This window comes from Macaca nemestrina, chromosome 19, assembly GCF_043159975.1.
Source record: "Macaca nemestrina isolate mMacNem1 chromosome 19, mMacNem.hap1, whole genome shotgun sequence".
In the NCBI taxonomy this organism is placed as follows: Eukaryota; Metazoa; Chordata; class Mammalia; order Primates; family Cercopithecidae; genus Macaca; species Macaca nemestrina.
Genome location: NC_092143.1, coordinates 45,219,570 through 45,234,000, shown reverse-complemented (window position 1 = coordinate 45,234,000; position 14,431 = coordinate 45,219,570). Strand labels below are relative to the sequence as shown.

Here is a 14,431-nt window from a genome sequence, read left to right as displayed (position 1 = left end):
TTGATCATGCACAGTCCCCACTTCAGGGCCAGGCATTCTGTAGTTGTTTGGGGTCACCTGGCTGTGGACCACTAAGAAGCTCGTTAGTCTTGGGTGCTGGTGCAGAGAGGAGCCCTTCAAAGGAAGCTGTCCTGGTTTGATCATAAATGGGAACACTCAGTCTTTAGGAGCTGAGTGTTACCAAGAAACTACTATCACTATGGCTCTTACCCTGGGGTGCAATGAAGGGCTAAAGGAAGTGCCTGTACCCTCTGATTTTGTTATAGGCAAAATCCATGTCTATCCACCCATGTGCATATCTTTGGGGAGAATCTGAAGCTTTCTTCAGGTTCCTACAGGGGTCCATTATTTTAAAAAAAAAAAAAAAAAAAAGCAAATACCCACTTTAAAAACCCTTTTTAGGCTGGGAGCAGTGGCTCACACCTGTAATCCCAGCATTTTGGGGGGCCAAGGCAGGCAGATCACCTGAGGTCAGGAGTTTGAGACTAGCCTGGCCAACATGGTGAAACCCTGTCTCCACTAAAAATACAAAAATTAGCCGGGCATGGCGGTGCGCGCCTGTAATCCCAGCTAGTCAGGAGGCTGAGGCAGGAGAATCGCTTGAACCCAGAAGGCGGAAGTTGCAGTGAGCTGAGATTGTGCTATTGCACTCCAGCCTGGGTGACAGAGCAAGACTCCATCTCAAAAGAAAAAAAAAAAAAAAACCCTTTTTAAAAAAGGGTTCATTTTGCAGAGGCGAGTCCCTGTGTTTAATCAGAGGTGTCTTCAAACAAGGCAAGCCTCCCCTATGGGAAGAATACATGGCTGGTGGGGCAGGGGTGATTGCAGGAAAAGTCGTGGAAAATAGTAACTAAATACATGGATTTTGGAACTAGTGGGACTTGGGCTAAGACCCAAGTCTTAGTTCCGATACCTGCTAACTATGAGGCCTCAGGCTGGTTATTTAACCTCTCTGAGCCTCAGTTTTCTCATTTATAAAATGGGTGTAATAATAGTCTCTTGCCCTCCCAGATTTGTTAAAATAATGAAATAAGATGATGTGATAAAAGACTAGGCACGGCACCTGACACACAGAAACATCCAGTAAGTATAAGTTATTATTATTGTTAAACTGAACTGCCTTGACTATGCTCACTCACAGCCCCCTATACTTTCCACTTTTGTAAAATCCATGAACTATCATGACTGCTGATCTTCCCCACTAGACAGTAAATACCATGGGGGCAGGGGATCAAGCCTGCACTCATCACTGTAACTCAAGTGCTAAGGCACATAGCAGATGCATGGTAAATATTTGTTGAGTATACCACTAAGTTAATGAATTGATTGAAACATCTGAGTTCAAATCAAGTCTCACTATTTGTTGAGTATCTCAATATGGCAGGAACTAGAAATACAGTAGCGAACAAAACAGCCCCTTGGTTCCATGGAGCTTACATACCAGTTGGGGAGGAAAATGGAAAATAAATAAATAATGCCTTGCCAAGAAGTGGCAAGCACTGGGAAGGAAAGTGAAGCAAGGTAAATGGACGGGGAAGTGACTGTTTCAGATTGAGTGATCAGGGAAGGCTTTCCTGAGGAGGAGAACCTTGCACAGAGACCTGAAATGACACAGGAGCGAGCTGTGCAAATATCTGGGAAAAGTGTATTCCAGGCAGAGAGAAGAGTGAGTGCAAAGGCCCTGTTACAGGAACCAGCTTGGCAGCGTTCCTCCTCCCACCCTGGCTGACAGAAGGGAAACCTTCCTTCCAGCTTTCCCAAACCTCCCCTCTCAGGAGCTCACAGGGTATGAGGGAGTGGTGCCATCATACAGCAACACCCTGGCTCACCCACTGCCCCCTGCCCCTCCCCACTCTCTGCAACCCACAGGCCCCTAGAGCAGCCCCCTATATGGCCACTGCTTCAAATGCCTTCTGGAAACACAGCCCTGGCAACACTCTAGGTGGGGTTCCAAGTTTTACTGTTACCAGTGTCTGGGCCCTACTCTCTCTGCCTCCAATGCCCTCATCACACCCTGGACCAAGGTCAGGGCCTGGACACCCAGTCTTGAATCCTGGCTCCATCCCAATCTTGCAATGTAACCTCGGGCAAGTCATTTAATTTCTCTGAGACTCAGCTGCTTTTTCTGTAAGATGGATATAACGGCTGGCTGCTGCCCTTCCAATCTCAAAGGTTGTCAGAGAGCTCAAATGGAATAATACGTGTAAAAAGATTTTACAAATTGCTTTACAAATGCAGAGATCATCTTTACTTTAAAGATGAAGGGTTGACCCTAGGCACTTCTTTCCTTTCTCCCAAGACACCACTAACATTCCAGAAGAGGAATAAAAAAAGGTACAAGCCCATAGATGACTAGAATGACAGGGAAGGGCATCTCAGTGGAAGAGAAATTTCAACAAGTGTATGGAAGTACGAGGGAGTGGCACAAGGATAGGATGACACAGCCCAAAGTACCTAGAGCCAATCTGCACATGGAAAATTCTAAGAGGTGGGTGGAGGATGGGGAGGGAGCATAGCCCTAAAAATGAGACTCAGTTGTGAGTCTGTAAGCAGAGCCATCAAGCCTACACTCCCCCTACCCCACCAAAAACCATGGTAGCCAAATGCTTAATGTCCAGCAGAGGAGGAGGAGAGATGGAATCAGACTATGAGATCCTCTGTTAAAAGAAAAAAAAAAAGTTATCATTTGCAGTTAAAAGATCTGGCTGTTCTAGCAACAAAAGGGCCAGGAGCATTGTGAACAACTTCAGACACAGAACTCCTATCAGTTTTCATTTCAAGGTTAAATATGGATAGATAGCCAAGGGTCACCTGGTCAACCTGAAGTGAGACCAAGATAATCCATCAGATAAAATGACCACAAAGACAACTATTGGAGGAACAAAACAGAACTTAAAAATATTCTACTTAGGTACAAAGAAAGAACTCTTGTGGGGGAGGGGTTCACCAGAAGAGCTGAAAGATGAAGTCAAGGGATTTTCCTAGTATGTGGAAGCAAAAAGAGGAGTGAAAAAAGATAAAATTAAAAGATATGACCAGCCTGAGCAATGTAACAAGATCTTATCTCTACAAACAAATGTTTGAAAAACATTAGCCAGGTGTGGCTTCATGTGCCTATAGTCCCAGCTACTCAGGAGGCTGAGGCAGGAGGATTGCTTGAGGCCAGGTGTTCAAAGCTGCAGTGAGCTATGATCACACCACTGCACTCCAGCCTGGTTGACAGAGCAAGACCTTATCTCAACAACAATAAAAAGATATGAGTACTAGAGATACAGTCCAGAAGTATAGGATTCTTAGATTGTAGAGAAAAATAGAGAAGAAGGAATATAAAAAGATTTGAGAGAAAGTTGAAGAGTCTGGACACAAACTCCAAATGAAAAGGTTCCACATTTCAGAACTGTAAAGATTCCAGAGCAAAAAAACCAGATACTTCCGAAGAAACAACCATTCTCATGCTTCTCATGTATCCCTGGATACTAAAAGATGGTAGTGAAGGTCTTCAACATCCTAAGGGAAAATGATTTTCACCTAAAATACCAACCCACCAGACCAGCAATCAAACCAACAATCCCACAACTCAACACACCAACAATCAAACCAACAATCCCACAACCCACCACACCAACAATCAAAACAATAATCCAATAACTCATCACACCAACAATCAAAACAACAACCCAACAATAAACAACACAAATCAAACCAACAACCCAACAACCCACCACATCAACAATCAAAACAACCCAACAATCCACCACACCAACAATGAAAACAATAATCCAATAACTCATCACACCAACAATCAAAAACAACCCAACAACCCACCACACCAACAATCCAAACAACAACCCAACAATACATAACACCAATCAAACCAACAACCCAACAATCCACCGCACCAACAACCCAAAACCCACTACAACTATGATCAAAACAACAACAATCCCACAACCCACCACACCAACAATTAAACCAATGATCCAACAACCCACCACACCAACAAGCCAAACAACCCAACAACCCAACACACCAAAAATCAAACCAACAACTCAACAACCCACCACACCAACAATCCAAACAACCTAACAACCCAACACACCAACAATCAGGTAAAAGGGAAGAATCCAGTCATTCAGACACAAAAGAACTCAAAACCTTACCTCCCACCTGTCACTTCTTGGTATTTACTTGAGAATGGGTGGAAGTAAAAGGAAGAAGTAAACACAAAAGAAGCTATAGGTTCTAAGCAAAGGTGAATCCAACCTCAGAAGGCAAAGAAAGGAAGCCCCAAAACAGCAGCCACATGACCCAGCAAGAGGGTCATGAAAGTTGATGGAGGCCTGGTGCCTCCCTGGCCTTCAGTGAACAATATCTACATCATCCCAGTAATGGAAAACACTATTTGCTATTCTTCAAATTTTAGAGTCAACCTCTAGAAAAAGCCTCAAAAAGGGCTTGGTATGGTTACAAATAGAAGACAAATGTTATCGGCTTTGTCATTTTAAAAGTCAACCCATGGATGAGTGAAGCCATAGGCTGGAGGGGGAACTGTAGAGTAGGAATAATTTAAATATCCTTATCTTACACAGTGCAGGATCAAGAAATACTGTTGATATTTGGTAGAACAAGAAATTGATTACTTAGATAATCTACAGACAGACTAAAAATAGTAATACCCTTCAACTAGGGAAATGTGGGAGGGAGCTGGGCACTAATCGTAATGAAATGAGAGTGATTCTTTCTTTAGTCTTCTTTCTCCCTCTTTTCTTCCATGGCCTCCTGTTTGCACCCGGGTTTCACCCACTCCCTCTGTCCACTCATTCATTTAACATGTGAGTACTGAGCTGGCACAGGGCCAGACTCAGAGATGCCTAAGCCTGGGTCTTGGCCCTCCAGGAACCTCCGCCTGGCAGAGGACACAGACTTGTGAACACTGCAGTGGCACAAAAGGGACTCCCAGTCCAGAGAGTGGGCATTTGCCCAGCTGGCCTTTGCTCCCAGCTTCTTCCTTGGTCTCAGTACTGGGCTCAGCACAGAGCTCCCAGTGGCAGAAAAATGGGGAAGGGTGATAGGAGACGCTGGCCTGGGGAATTATCCTGCACGACCCCCATCTGGGTGTGAGCACAGGCAGCAACTGAAGATTCTTATTTTAAAATAAAGGAGCTCTAGATGACAGGTGTAAATAATTTTAGTAAGAATTAGTGACAATGCGTTTTCATAACAAATCATCATGGAGTCGTTCTTCATGTATCTGACATGGTCAGGGAGGGAAGAATTTTCCATGTGGGGATTTTCTGGCTGACTGATTTTTACCACTGATTTCAGCAATTGTGGATCAGAATCGTTCCCAGATGAATCACACACCTCCTTGTCTCCTCAAACAAAACACCAGCTGACATTCTGCGGGCCCAAAGGACAGAGCGCATCCATCAGACCCTCCATTCACAGGTGGGCTTTAACCTCTTCCCGAGGACTCAGGGTCAGACCCTCTGTGAGTCCTTCTCATGGCGCTGGACTGGAACACAGTGAAGCCCCCAGGTGCCCAGATAATGTCAGAATCACTCGGATCAGAGGCGGGCCTCTGCAACTCTCTGATTTCAGCCCTGGAGGACCTACTGACCCTCAGCCTAGACTCAGGAAAGGAGGCACACACACTCATGCCCCATGAACAGCCCAGCCTCTCTTTCCCTCTCAGATCCCCAGGGCTTGGGGCCGCAGAGGGGCAACTGCTGTAGAAGAGGCAGGGCATGCAAAGTCCAGCTCAGCCAGGAGCCCCAGCTAGGATGGCTGCTCACCCCAGGAGCCCAGCCCCTGGGGACGGAGAGAGTGCCCCGAGGCAGAGATGAGAACCAAAGCCAAATGTGGAGAGGCCCAAACACCACCAATGGGAGTCCATAACAGGGACAAGGGATGGCAAGTGGAATCAATGGAAGGTGACTGTCTCTCATGTTCCTCTCTAAAGAGAGTGCAGTCGGACCTTGGGGACATATGAGGTTGTCCATTACACTGAACAGTGTTTGTGTTTTGAGCTCAAAACAATGGCCCTGGGTAATTTCTAATCTAGCCCTAAATGGAAGCTGTGACAGGGGCTGTTGTGGGCTGAACTGTGTCTCCCCAAAATTCATATGCTGAGGTCCTAACCGCCAGGACCATAGAATGAAACCGTATTTGGAGATAGGGCCTTTTTTTTGTTTGTTTATTTTTGAGATGGAGTCTTGCTCTGTCACCTAGGCTGGAGTGCAATGGCACAATCTCGGCTCACTGCAACCTCCACTTCCTGGGTTCAAGCAATTCTCCTGCCTCAGCCTCCCGAGTAGCTGGGATTACAGGTGCGTGCAATCATGCCCAGTTAATTTTTGTATTTTTAGTAGAGATGGGGTTTCACCATGTTGGTCAGGCTGGTCTCAAACTCCTGACCTCAGGTGATCCACCCGCCTCAGCCTCCCAAAGTGCTTGGATTACAGGCATGGGCTACTGTGGGCATAGGGCCTTTAAAGAGGTAATGAAGTTAAAATGAGGCCATTAGAGTGAGCCCTGATCCAATATGACCGATGCCCTTACAAAGAGAGATTAGGGCATAGGCAAGACTCAGACCAGGGGCAACCATATAGGGACGCAGCGAGAAGAAGGCCATTGGCAAGCCAAGGAGAGAGGCCTCAGAAGAAGCCAACCCTGCAGTATCTTCATTTCAGACCCCTGGCCTCCAGAATTGTGGAAGAATTAAGTTTTGTGTACCTTGTTACAGCAAACTGATATAGGACCTAACACCAGCATACAGAAAATACACACGTAGAGGGATGGGAAGTTCCCCAGAAGGATGACCCATTCACAGGATTTCTTAAATCTTCCTGTCCAGACCTTGAAGTAACCATGAAGAAACTATACATTTTATAATTTAAAGAAATTAGTCAGCTGGGCGTGGTGGCTCACACCTGTAATCCCAACACTTTGGGAGGCCAAGGCGGGTGGATCATGAGGTCAGGAGTTCAAGACCAGCCTGACCAAGATGGTGAAACCCCGAATTTACTAAAAATATAAAAATTAGCCTGGCACGGTGGCAGGCACCTGTAATCCCAGCTACTCGGGAGGCTGAGGCAGGAGAATTGCTTGAACCCGGGCGACAGAGGTTGCAGTGAGCCAAGATTGCGCCACTGCATTCCAGCCTGGGTGACAGAGTGAGACTCTGTCTCAAAAAAAAAAAAAAAAAGAAAAAAGAAAAGAAAAGAAATGAGTCATTTATTCTGTGAAATCTTGAAGGTGTGCTCTCAACCACAGTGCTCTGGATTTGCACAGTAAAACACGGAAGGGTCTGAAAGCTTTGAATTCTGAGAAGACAGACTCTCTGCTACCGGCTTCTGAACTTGGCTCTGACAGCCATTTTTGCCACTAAATCAAAACTCCTTGGAGGCATGTTTAAAATATCAACCAGCTCACATGCCCCAGGCCCTGCTTAAAACCTTTCCTGTGGCTCTCAAGGCCCTTGGATAAAGGTAAAACCCAAACCTGGATCTGTACCATGAAGCTCCATATGGTCTGGCCCTACCTGACCCTCTAGCAATGCAGCTTCTGTGTCTTCCCCTCACGCCGGCATTCGAGCTGCCTCATCCTTCAGAGTCCAGGACACAGCCAGCTCCTTCCTGGCACAGGGCCTTTCTACAAACTGTTCCCTCCACCTGGAGCCCTCTTGGCCTAGTTAGCTCCTGTCACCCTTCAGACTGGAGCTCTAGTGTCCCTTCCTCAGGGAAGCGTTGCCTGACAACCTCCCCCTAGCCCCAGCCTGGGTCGGGTTCCCAGTCACTACCCTGGCTTCTTGTGGTAACTGGTTATTTAATGTCTGTCCCCCTCAGTGGCTGTGAGTTCCACAACGGCGGGCACCACAGTGGTATGTGTTCAGCCCAGGGCTCAGTGAAACTGATGAGTGGCGTCTGTATCCCACCTTCTCTAGAGAGGGTACAGAGACCATGGGTTAGGACAGGGGCCATAAACAATGCAGCTAATCCCAGCTGGATGCTGGTCTCACCCTTGGAGCTTTCCAGGAACTGCTGAGCTATGGAGTCTGTGAATGACAGCCCAGAAAAGCTGCTGCTACTAGTTCCAAAAAGGAAAGGAAGGAAGGAAAGAGAGAGATGGGTGCTGACATTTATTGAACACCTATGATGTGTGCTACTGAGCATGCAGGCTGCTGGGCTATCTACTTTCTTTTTTTATTTTATTTATTTATTTATTTATTTTGAAAAGGAGTCTCACTCTGTTGCTCAAGGTGGAGGGCAGTGACGTGATCTCGGCTCACTGCAAGCTCCGTCTCCCGGGTTCACACCATTCTCCTGCCTCAGCCTCCAGAGTAGCTGGGAATACAGGCGCCCGCCACCACACCCGGCTAACTTTTTGTATTTTTTTAGTGGAGACGGGGTTTCACCATGTTAGCCAGGATGGCCTCGATCTCCTGACCTCGTGATCCTGGGCTATCTACTTTCACATGCCTTATTTCAGCTAGTCTATAGCAACCCTTAAAGGGTAGGTAATAGTGTCCCCATTTTCATAGGTAAGGAAAGGCTCAGAGAAGTTAAGCCATTTGCAGAAAGATTGAGATCTGCTAAGGCCCAGAGTCAGCTTTGGATCTCAGGTCGGCCCACCCCAAGACCCATGCTCTCCCCCTGATGCACACTAGCTGGAATCACGTTAGATGGGTAAAGGAACAACGGTCCCTGCCTGAGGGCCAGGGACCCCAGATGCCCTGGGGGTTATGTCAGGGGCCCGTGAGTCCATCTGAGCACCCAACATTGCCTGCCTCTGAATAAACTATATTTTTTCCACATCCAGATATAACGGTTTCCAAATAAATACAGATTCTGTCATGACTAATATAGTACCAATTCCTCTAAATGGGTTTGCTGAATTCATGGCAGTTCTGTGAAGGGCGGAAACCCAGGTGGGCACATGCATGCTAAAACGTTCAGTATGTAATGTGTTTTCCCTCCTGTGGGTTGAAGAGTCATAGGTGATGTACTGTTAAGCGGGGAGTGGGGAGCATAGCTCTTTTACCATTTATGCAAAAAAAAAAAACTTTTAAAATCTCCATACACAGATTCTTACTCATGCATTGATTCTGCAAGGATACCCAAAGTCACATCGTCACCCCTGGGGAGAACTCGGTGGCTCTTCATTGAATAACCATCTGTACCGCACAAATTTTGTATCATTTAAATAATTTAAAAATCAAAACTTTTAATAAAATTAAAATCATCAAAGGTGATAGCAAGAGGGCAACGCTTAACCCTGCGGTGCAACGTACTGAATTTCAGGCAAGAAAGTCCTGTGCCCTCTTCAGTTTCTACACAAGAGGAGCCAGCGATGATAATCAAAGAGACCGGTAACTGAGGCGGGGACTTTAACACCGAGTCACCAGAGGTGACCTTGCAAACTTGGCCTTTTGTCATAAAACAGGCACAATCATCACTGTGTTCCAGCCCTTCAGGGTTTTCCAAATGCCAGTGGCTCTGGGGAAGGAGACCTACTTTACGCTCTATAGGAACCTACCACGTGTTTCCTGTTTCTTTCCATGCTTGCCCCCCCTCACCCACCCCTAAACCCTGCCCCACCTCCACATGCCCCCTGCACCCACCACAAATGGCCACACTCACATGGACAGCACCTTCACTTCCAATATTTCGTGCCTCAGCTCCAGGCATCTTGTGGAGTTATATTCAAAAGGCCCCTCGTAAAATTCAAAGTACCTGGGGACCAACAGAGACAGGTTAAACAGAGAAGCAGGTCAGGATGTCCAGGGCCTGCAGGAGCTCTTGTTGCAGGGTGGAGTGTCTGTCCCAGTGAAATAAATAAAGCCAACCAGCCCCATCCCAGCAGATGACCCATTAGGGGCTTCAGGCAGACCACGGGGTCCTCTGGCTTGATCACTGGGTGGTCAGTTACTCTCAGCGCCCCACTCCCCTGGGAGTGTAAGCATTTACAGAAGCATAAACCGATTTCAGCAAACAGGGAAGTTCAGAAACAGGTTTGGTTCCAAGTTTGTGGCTGGGAAGGAGAGGGAAGGAAGAGGGATGCTGTGTATACTGTGATCAGAGAAAGCAGAGAGACCAGAGTCATTCTGGCACAGCACTGGGAGTCCGACAGTGAGCCTTCAGGCCTCCAGCTTGCCCTTCCATTCCCTGCCCCTTGCCCACTTGATCCTCATGCCCATACTGTGACATAACTGAGACTGATGTGCCTTTCTCCCCATTTGGCAGCTGAGAATACTGAGGCTAATCAGACAGAGCTCCAGGTCACACTCTCCGTATAGGGCAGGACCAGGGCTTGGTCTAGGTCTACCTGCAGAAGAGACCAAGCCCCTTCCAGCACCAGCTGGCTCCAGGCATGTCACAGCCACCTCAGGGTCCCTCTGCCAGCTTCATGCAGAATATCAATGCCAATTTCAGCCAACATTTACTAAGCCCTTACTATAGGCTAAGCGCCAGGCCAAGTATTTGATGTGGATGGATGCATTCACTTTTAATCTTTCTAATCAGCCTATGAGGAAAGTGACACAAGCATCCTGAATAGGCTCTGGGAATTAACTAAGGTGCCAGACCCCCGGAGCTGGAAGGTGGCAGAGCCAAGGTGGGAACCTGCATGCTGACTCAAGGCTGCTCTTTCTGCCACTTGGCTATGAGCATGGCTGGTGTCCCCTGGAAAGGGCCCTCGGGCCTCCTGTGGCAGAGGCCCAGTGAGCTCTCTCCTCATGGCCCCTCTCTTCTGGCGGTTGTTCAGAGGCAGGGGTGGATGGAGCTGGGAGGGTTGGATCCCAGGACAGCTTTAACATCATGAATCCAGAAGCCTGCAAGGCCAAACCACTGTAAATATGGGATCAGTGGCCTTGCAACAGGTAGTCTGCAAGAATCAGACGTGAGAGCGGCTCCCCAGGGCCAAGCATTGGAAATCAGGCATCGCTCAAGCATCTCCCAGAAACCACTACACGCAGCAGTGGTCATTTCCCACATACCCTTACACACTGGACAAACTTATGTACGTGCTGCTTTAGAAATGCTGAAACATTTTACCCAATATATTGGTTTCTTTTACAAATATTGGTAGTTTTATTATTATCATTGTATTTGTATTGTCATTTTGTCATTAAAATAATACTGTGATACTTTAAAAGTTATATTTATAAATATTTGTCCTTAATAATTTAAATATAATTTAATAGTTTTAAGTACTATAATTACATATTTAAATAATTTTACATAATATTTTAAGATATTAAAATATTTTCCACAACAAATTGGTCCCTATTTACAAAATAAATTGGCTCTTTGTTCTCATGTCATAAAAAAATTCAGGCCAAGTTAATAAGAAGTAGGTACTGAAGATCCCCAAAATATCAGACACCTTTGTGTCTTACAACTCCTTTTCTGTCTTTCTCATCTGGCAAACTCAAATGGATTTTTCAGTACCCGGCTCGAGTAACCACGCTGCTGGGAAGCCTCCTCTGATCCCGATCCTGGACTCCCCCTGCTCACTGTCTCTTAGTCAGAGCAAATAACATTGTATTGGGTTGGTGCAAAAGCAATTGCAGTTTTTGCCTTTTTTTTTTTTTTTTAATGTAATGGCAAAAACCGCAATTACTTTTGCACCTACATAATAGTACAATTGTGTGTTTATGTGATTGCGTTTCTTTCCAAACCACGAGCATCTCAAACACAGAGACAGTGTCTCTGTTATCTCTATATCTTCTGTACTACAGAGGCAGGAAAGCTAAAAATGACATTTCCCAGACTCCTTTGCAGGTAGGGTTCTGGATGCAATTTAGGTTCAGCCAGTTAGAAGCATTTGCATGAGACGGATTCAGACCTGTTATAGGGGAAGAATGGCAAGGCTCAAGGCACGGTTTTGCTGGTGCAGAATGTGGCAGAGGTGTCATGGCTCTTGGAAACTGCAGTAGTGGTAACACCTTCATGATTGTATCAGAGGCAGCAGCTTTCACGGTGGCCCCATTTCACTGCAGTTTGGGGAGGAATTCCTGGGAGTTCAGCCATTTCTTCAGCTTTCCCCACGAATCTGAGCTAGCTGTGCCCTTAATAAATCCTTTTCTTCTTTAACTAGCTAATGTAGATTCTGTTATCTGCAAATAAGAACAAGGGGTCAGCCTGGGGCCACAAAACAAGCCCATGACCTTGGCTCTGACTCACCTAATTTTCCAGTCACACAACAGTAAGCTCTGGTGTCCTATCACAAAGATCACTGTTTGCAACCTGAGCCGGTGTAACTAAGCCCTTTGGAATCCACTGAGTCAGGTAAAGCCGTGGTCCTAGGTTGTTGATAAGAAAAGGTCCAGATTCAAATGATGCAGGAAATCATTAGGTTGAGACTTATCCTAGAGTTCTTGGGAAATTGGAGACTTGCGGACACATCTCAGATACGGCTACAAACCAGCTGTGTGACTTTGGGTAAAACACTTCCCCTCTCTGCATCTCTTTGTTGTCCTCTTTAAAACAATCGGTTTGAACTAGGGTAGCATCTTCTCTTCAATCAGCCAGCCCTACCATTTCCTTGACAAAGCCATTCCTGCCTTGCCTCTTCCTTGGTTCCTTTTTCTCCTGCATCCTCAACATCACTCGTATACCCAACTAGGCAGCACCATGATTCCAAATGACCTTGTGCTGTGGGCTTGGTGATACTTAGAGAGGCTTTCAGAACTGGGTTCACACCCCTCCACCCCTCATTGGCCTCTGTATGGTCTGAAGGTTTGTGTCACCCCCATGGTTCATATGTTGAGATCCTAACCTGCAAGGTAATGGTATTAGGAGGTGGGGCCTCTGGGAGGTACTGCAGGCACAGCCCTCATGAATGGGATTATTGCCCTTATAAAGAGGCCCAAGAGAGACGCCTCTTCCCTTTTACTATGTAAGGATACAGCAAGGAGCACTGTTGATGAACCAGGAAGTGGGTCCTCACCTGAAACTTAATCTGCCTTGATCTTGGACTTCTCAGCCTCCAGAACTGTGAGCAATACATTTCTGTTGTTTATAAGCTAAGTCACTCAGTCTATGGTATTCTGACAGCCACATTAGGCCTGGCACTTTTCTGCTCCTTTGTTTTCTTATCTGCAAATCAGCAAAAACAATGCAGCGCATGTGCGACAGGGCTGAGAAAAAAACACTGATGAGCATTTCATGGAAACCACTAGCACACAGGAACTACCCCAAAAATGCTCATTCCCCTCTGTCCCCTTTGTCCCACCACTAAAGAGCACGTGATACCAGTGGATGCCACAGGGAGTCAGAGACAGTCTCTGACCATAAGCTGGTTGATGGCAGGGCTGAGTCAGGGATGAACAACTCGAAGCTTCTCACTGTGTGCACTGGTGACATTCTCCTTCTGCTGTGATTAGTAAACCTCTCCCCTGCCACCCTGTGGATAAAGCCCACACTAAGTCCTGCTTGGACACGGACCTGCTTGATCACCTCATCTCTGCTGGAGGCTCCACTCATTAACCATGTGCTTCTGATGCTTTGACACCTGGGGCCTTGCTGACCTTGGAGGGACTGCCTCTTCTAGGGCTAGCCAATTCCTGGAGATAGTGAAGGACTAGCCTGTGAGTGCACCTTTCATTTGCAAACCAATCCAGATCCCATGCCCCTATCAGGCTCCCATATTCTTGGACACTGGAATAGCTCCTGCCCCACTCACCCCAGGGCCAGGTCCCAGGCAACTGGGGATAGCCCCTACACCCCAGAACCCACTGAAATTACTCAGATCAACCAATCCTATACCTGCAAACCCTGCCTCACCAGTTCCTTTCCATGGAAATCCCAATGATGGTTCTTGCCCACACTTCCCCCTCGCTGCCTCTGCCTCCTTACTGATCCAGGCGCTTCTTCCCATGGTCTTGCAGGGCCTCCTGTTTCTAGGGATCTGTGAGTATCAAAACCTCTTCCTTCATGACAGTCATTTCCATATTTTCGTGTCTTACCATATCCGATTAAAACAAATCCCAGGCAGGTACCCTGAAAACACTCCATGTAGTACCTCAGCCAAGTCATCAAAACTATTCCATGCCTGAGTCTAAAGCCTCAGTTTTCCCAACTGGAAAATGTAGCTAATAGCCCTGGCTTCTTTCTCTATCCTACCTGGGCTTTGCTTTTTTGGTCCGTACTGCTCTAGCTCAGTCTCTAAAGATGATTGACTTGAGGTTGCTATGGTCTAAATGTCTGTATCCCCAATACAAACATTAAGTTTCGTGTTTAAACTTAATCCCCAATGTGATGATATTAAGAGGCTGGGCCTTTGGGGGGTGATTATGTTATGACGTCTCTGACCTCAAGGATGGGATTAGGCCCTGATAAAAGAGGCTTCAAAGAGCCTTTTGCCTTTCCACCATGTGAGGATGCAGCAAGAAGCTGCCATCTATGAGGAACAGGCCCTCACCAGACAC

The 14,431-nt window shown here is 46.6% G+C and overlaps 1 protein-coding gene across 3 annotated transcripts in view; it reads right to left on the bottom strand.

Moving 5' to 3' along the window:
- LOC105499667 (ST8 alpha-N-acetyl-neuraminide alpha-2,8-sialyltransferase 5) overlaps nucleotides 1-14,431 on the bottom strand; it is a 96,166-nt gene that overhangs the window by 22,309 nt on the left and 59,426 nt on the right. For 2 of the 3 annotated variants that reach the window (XM_011772401.2, XM_011772406.2), the window contains one exon: nucleotides 9,642-9,734. The exons of the other annotated variant lie outside the window; for it this stretch is intronic. In XM_011772401.2, coding sequence (XP_011770703.1) covers nucleotides 9,642-9,734 — 93 coding nt within the window. The remainder of the gene's footprint in view (nucleotides 1-9,641; nucleotides 9,735-14,431) is intronic. 3 annotated transcript variants of the gene reach the window in all.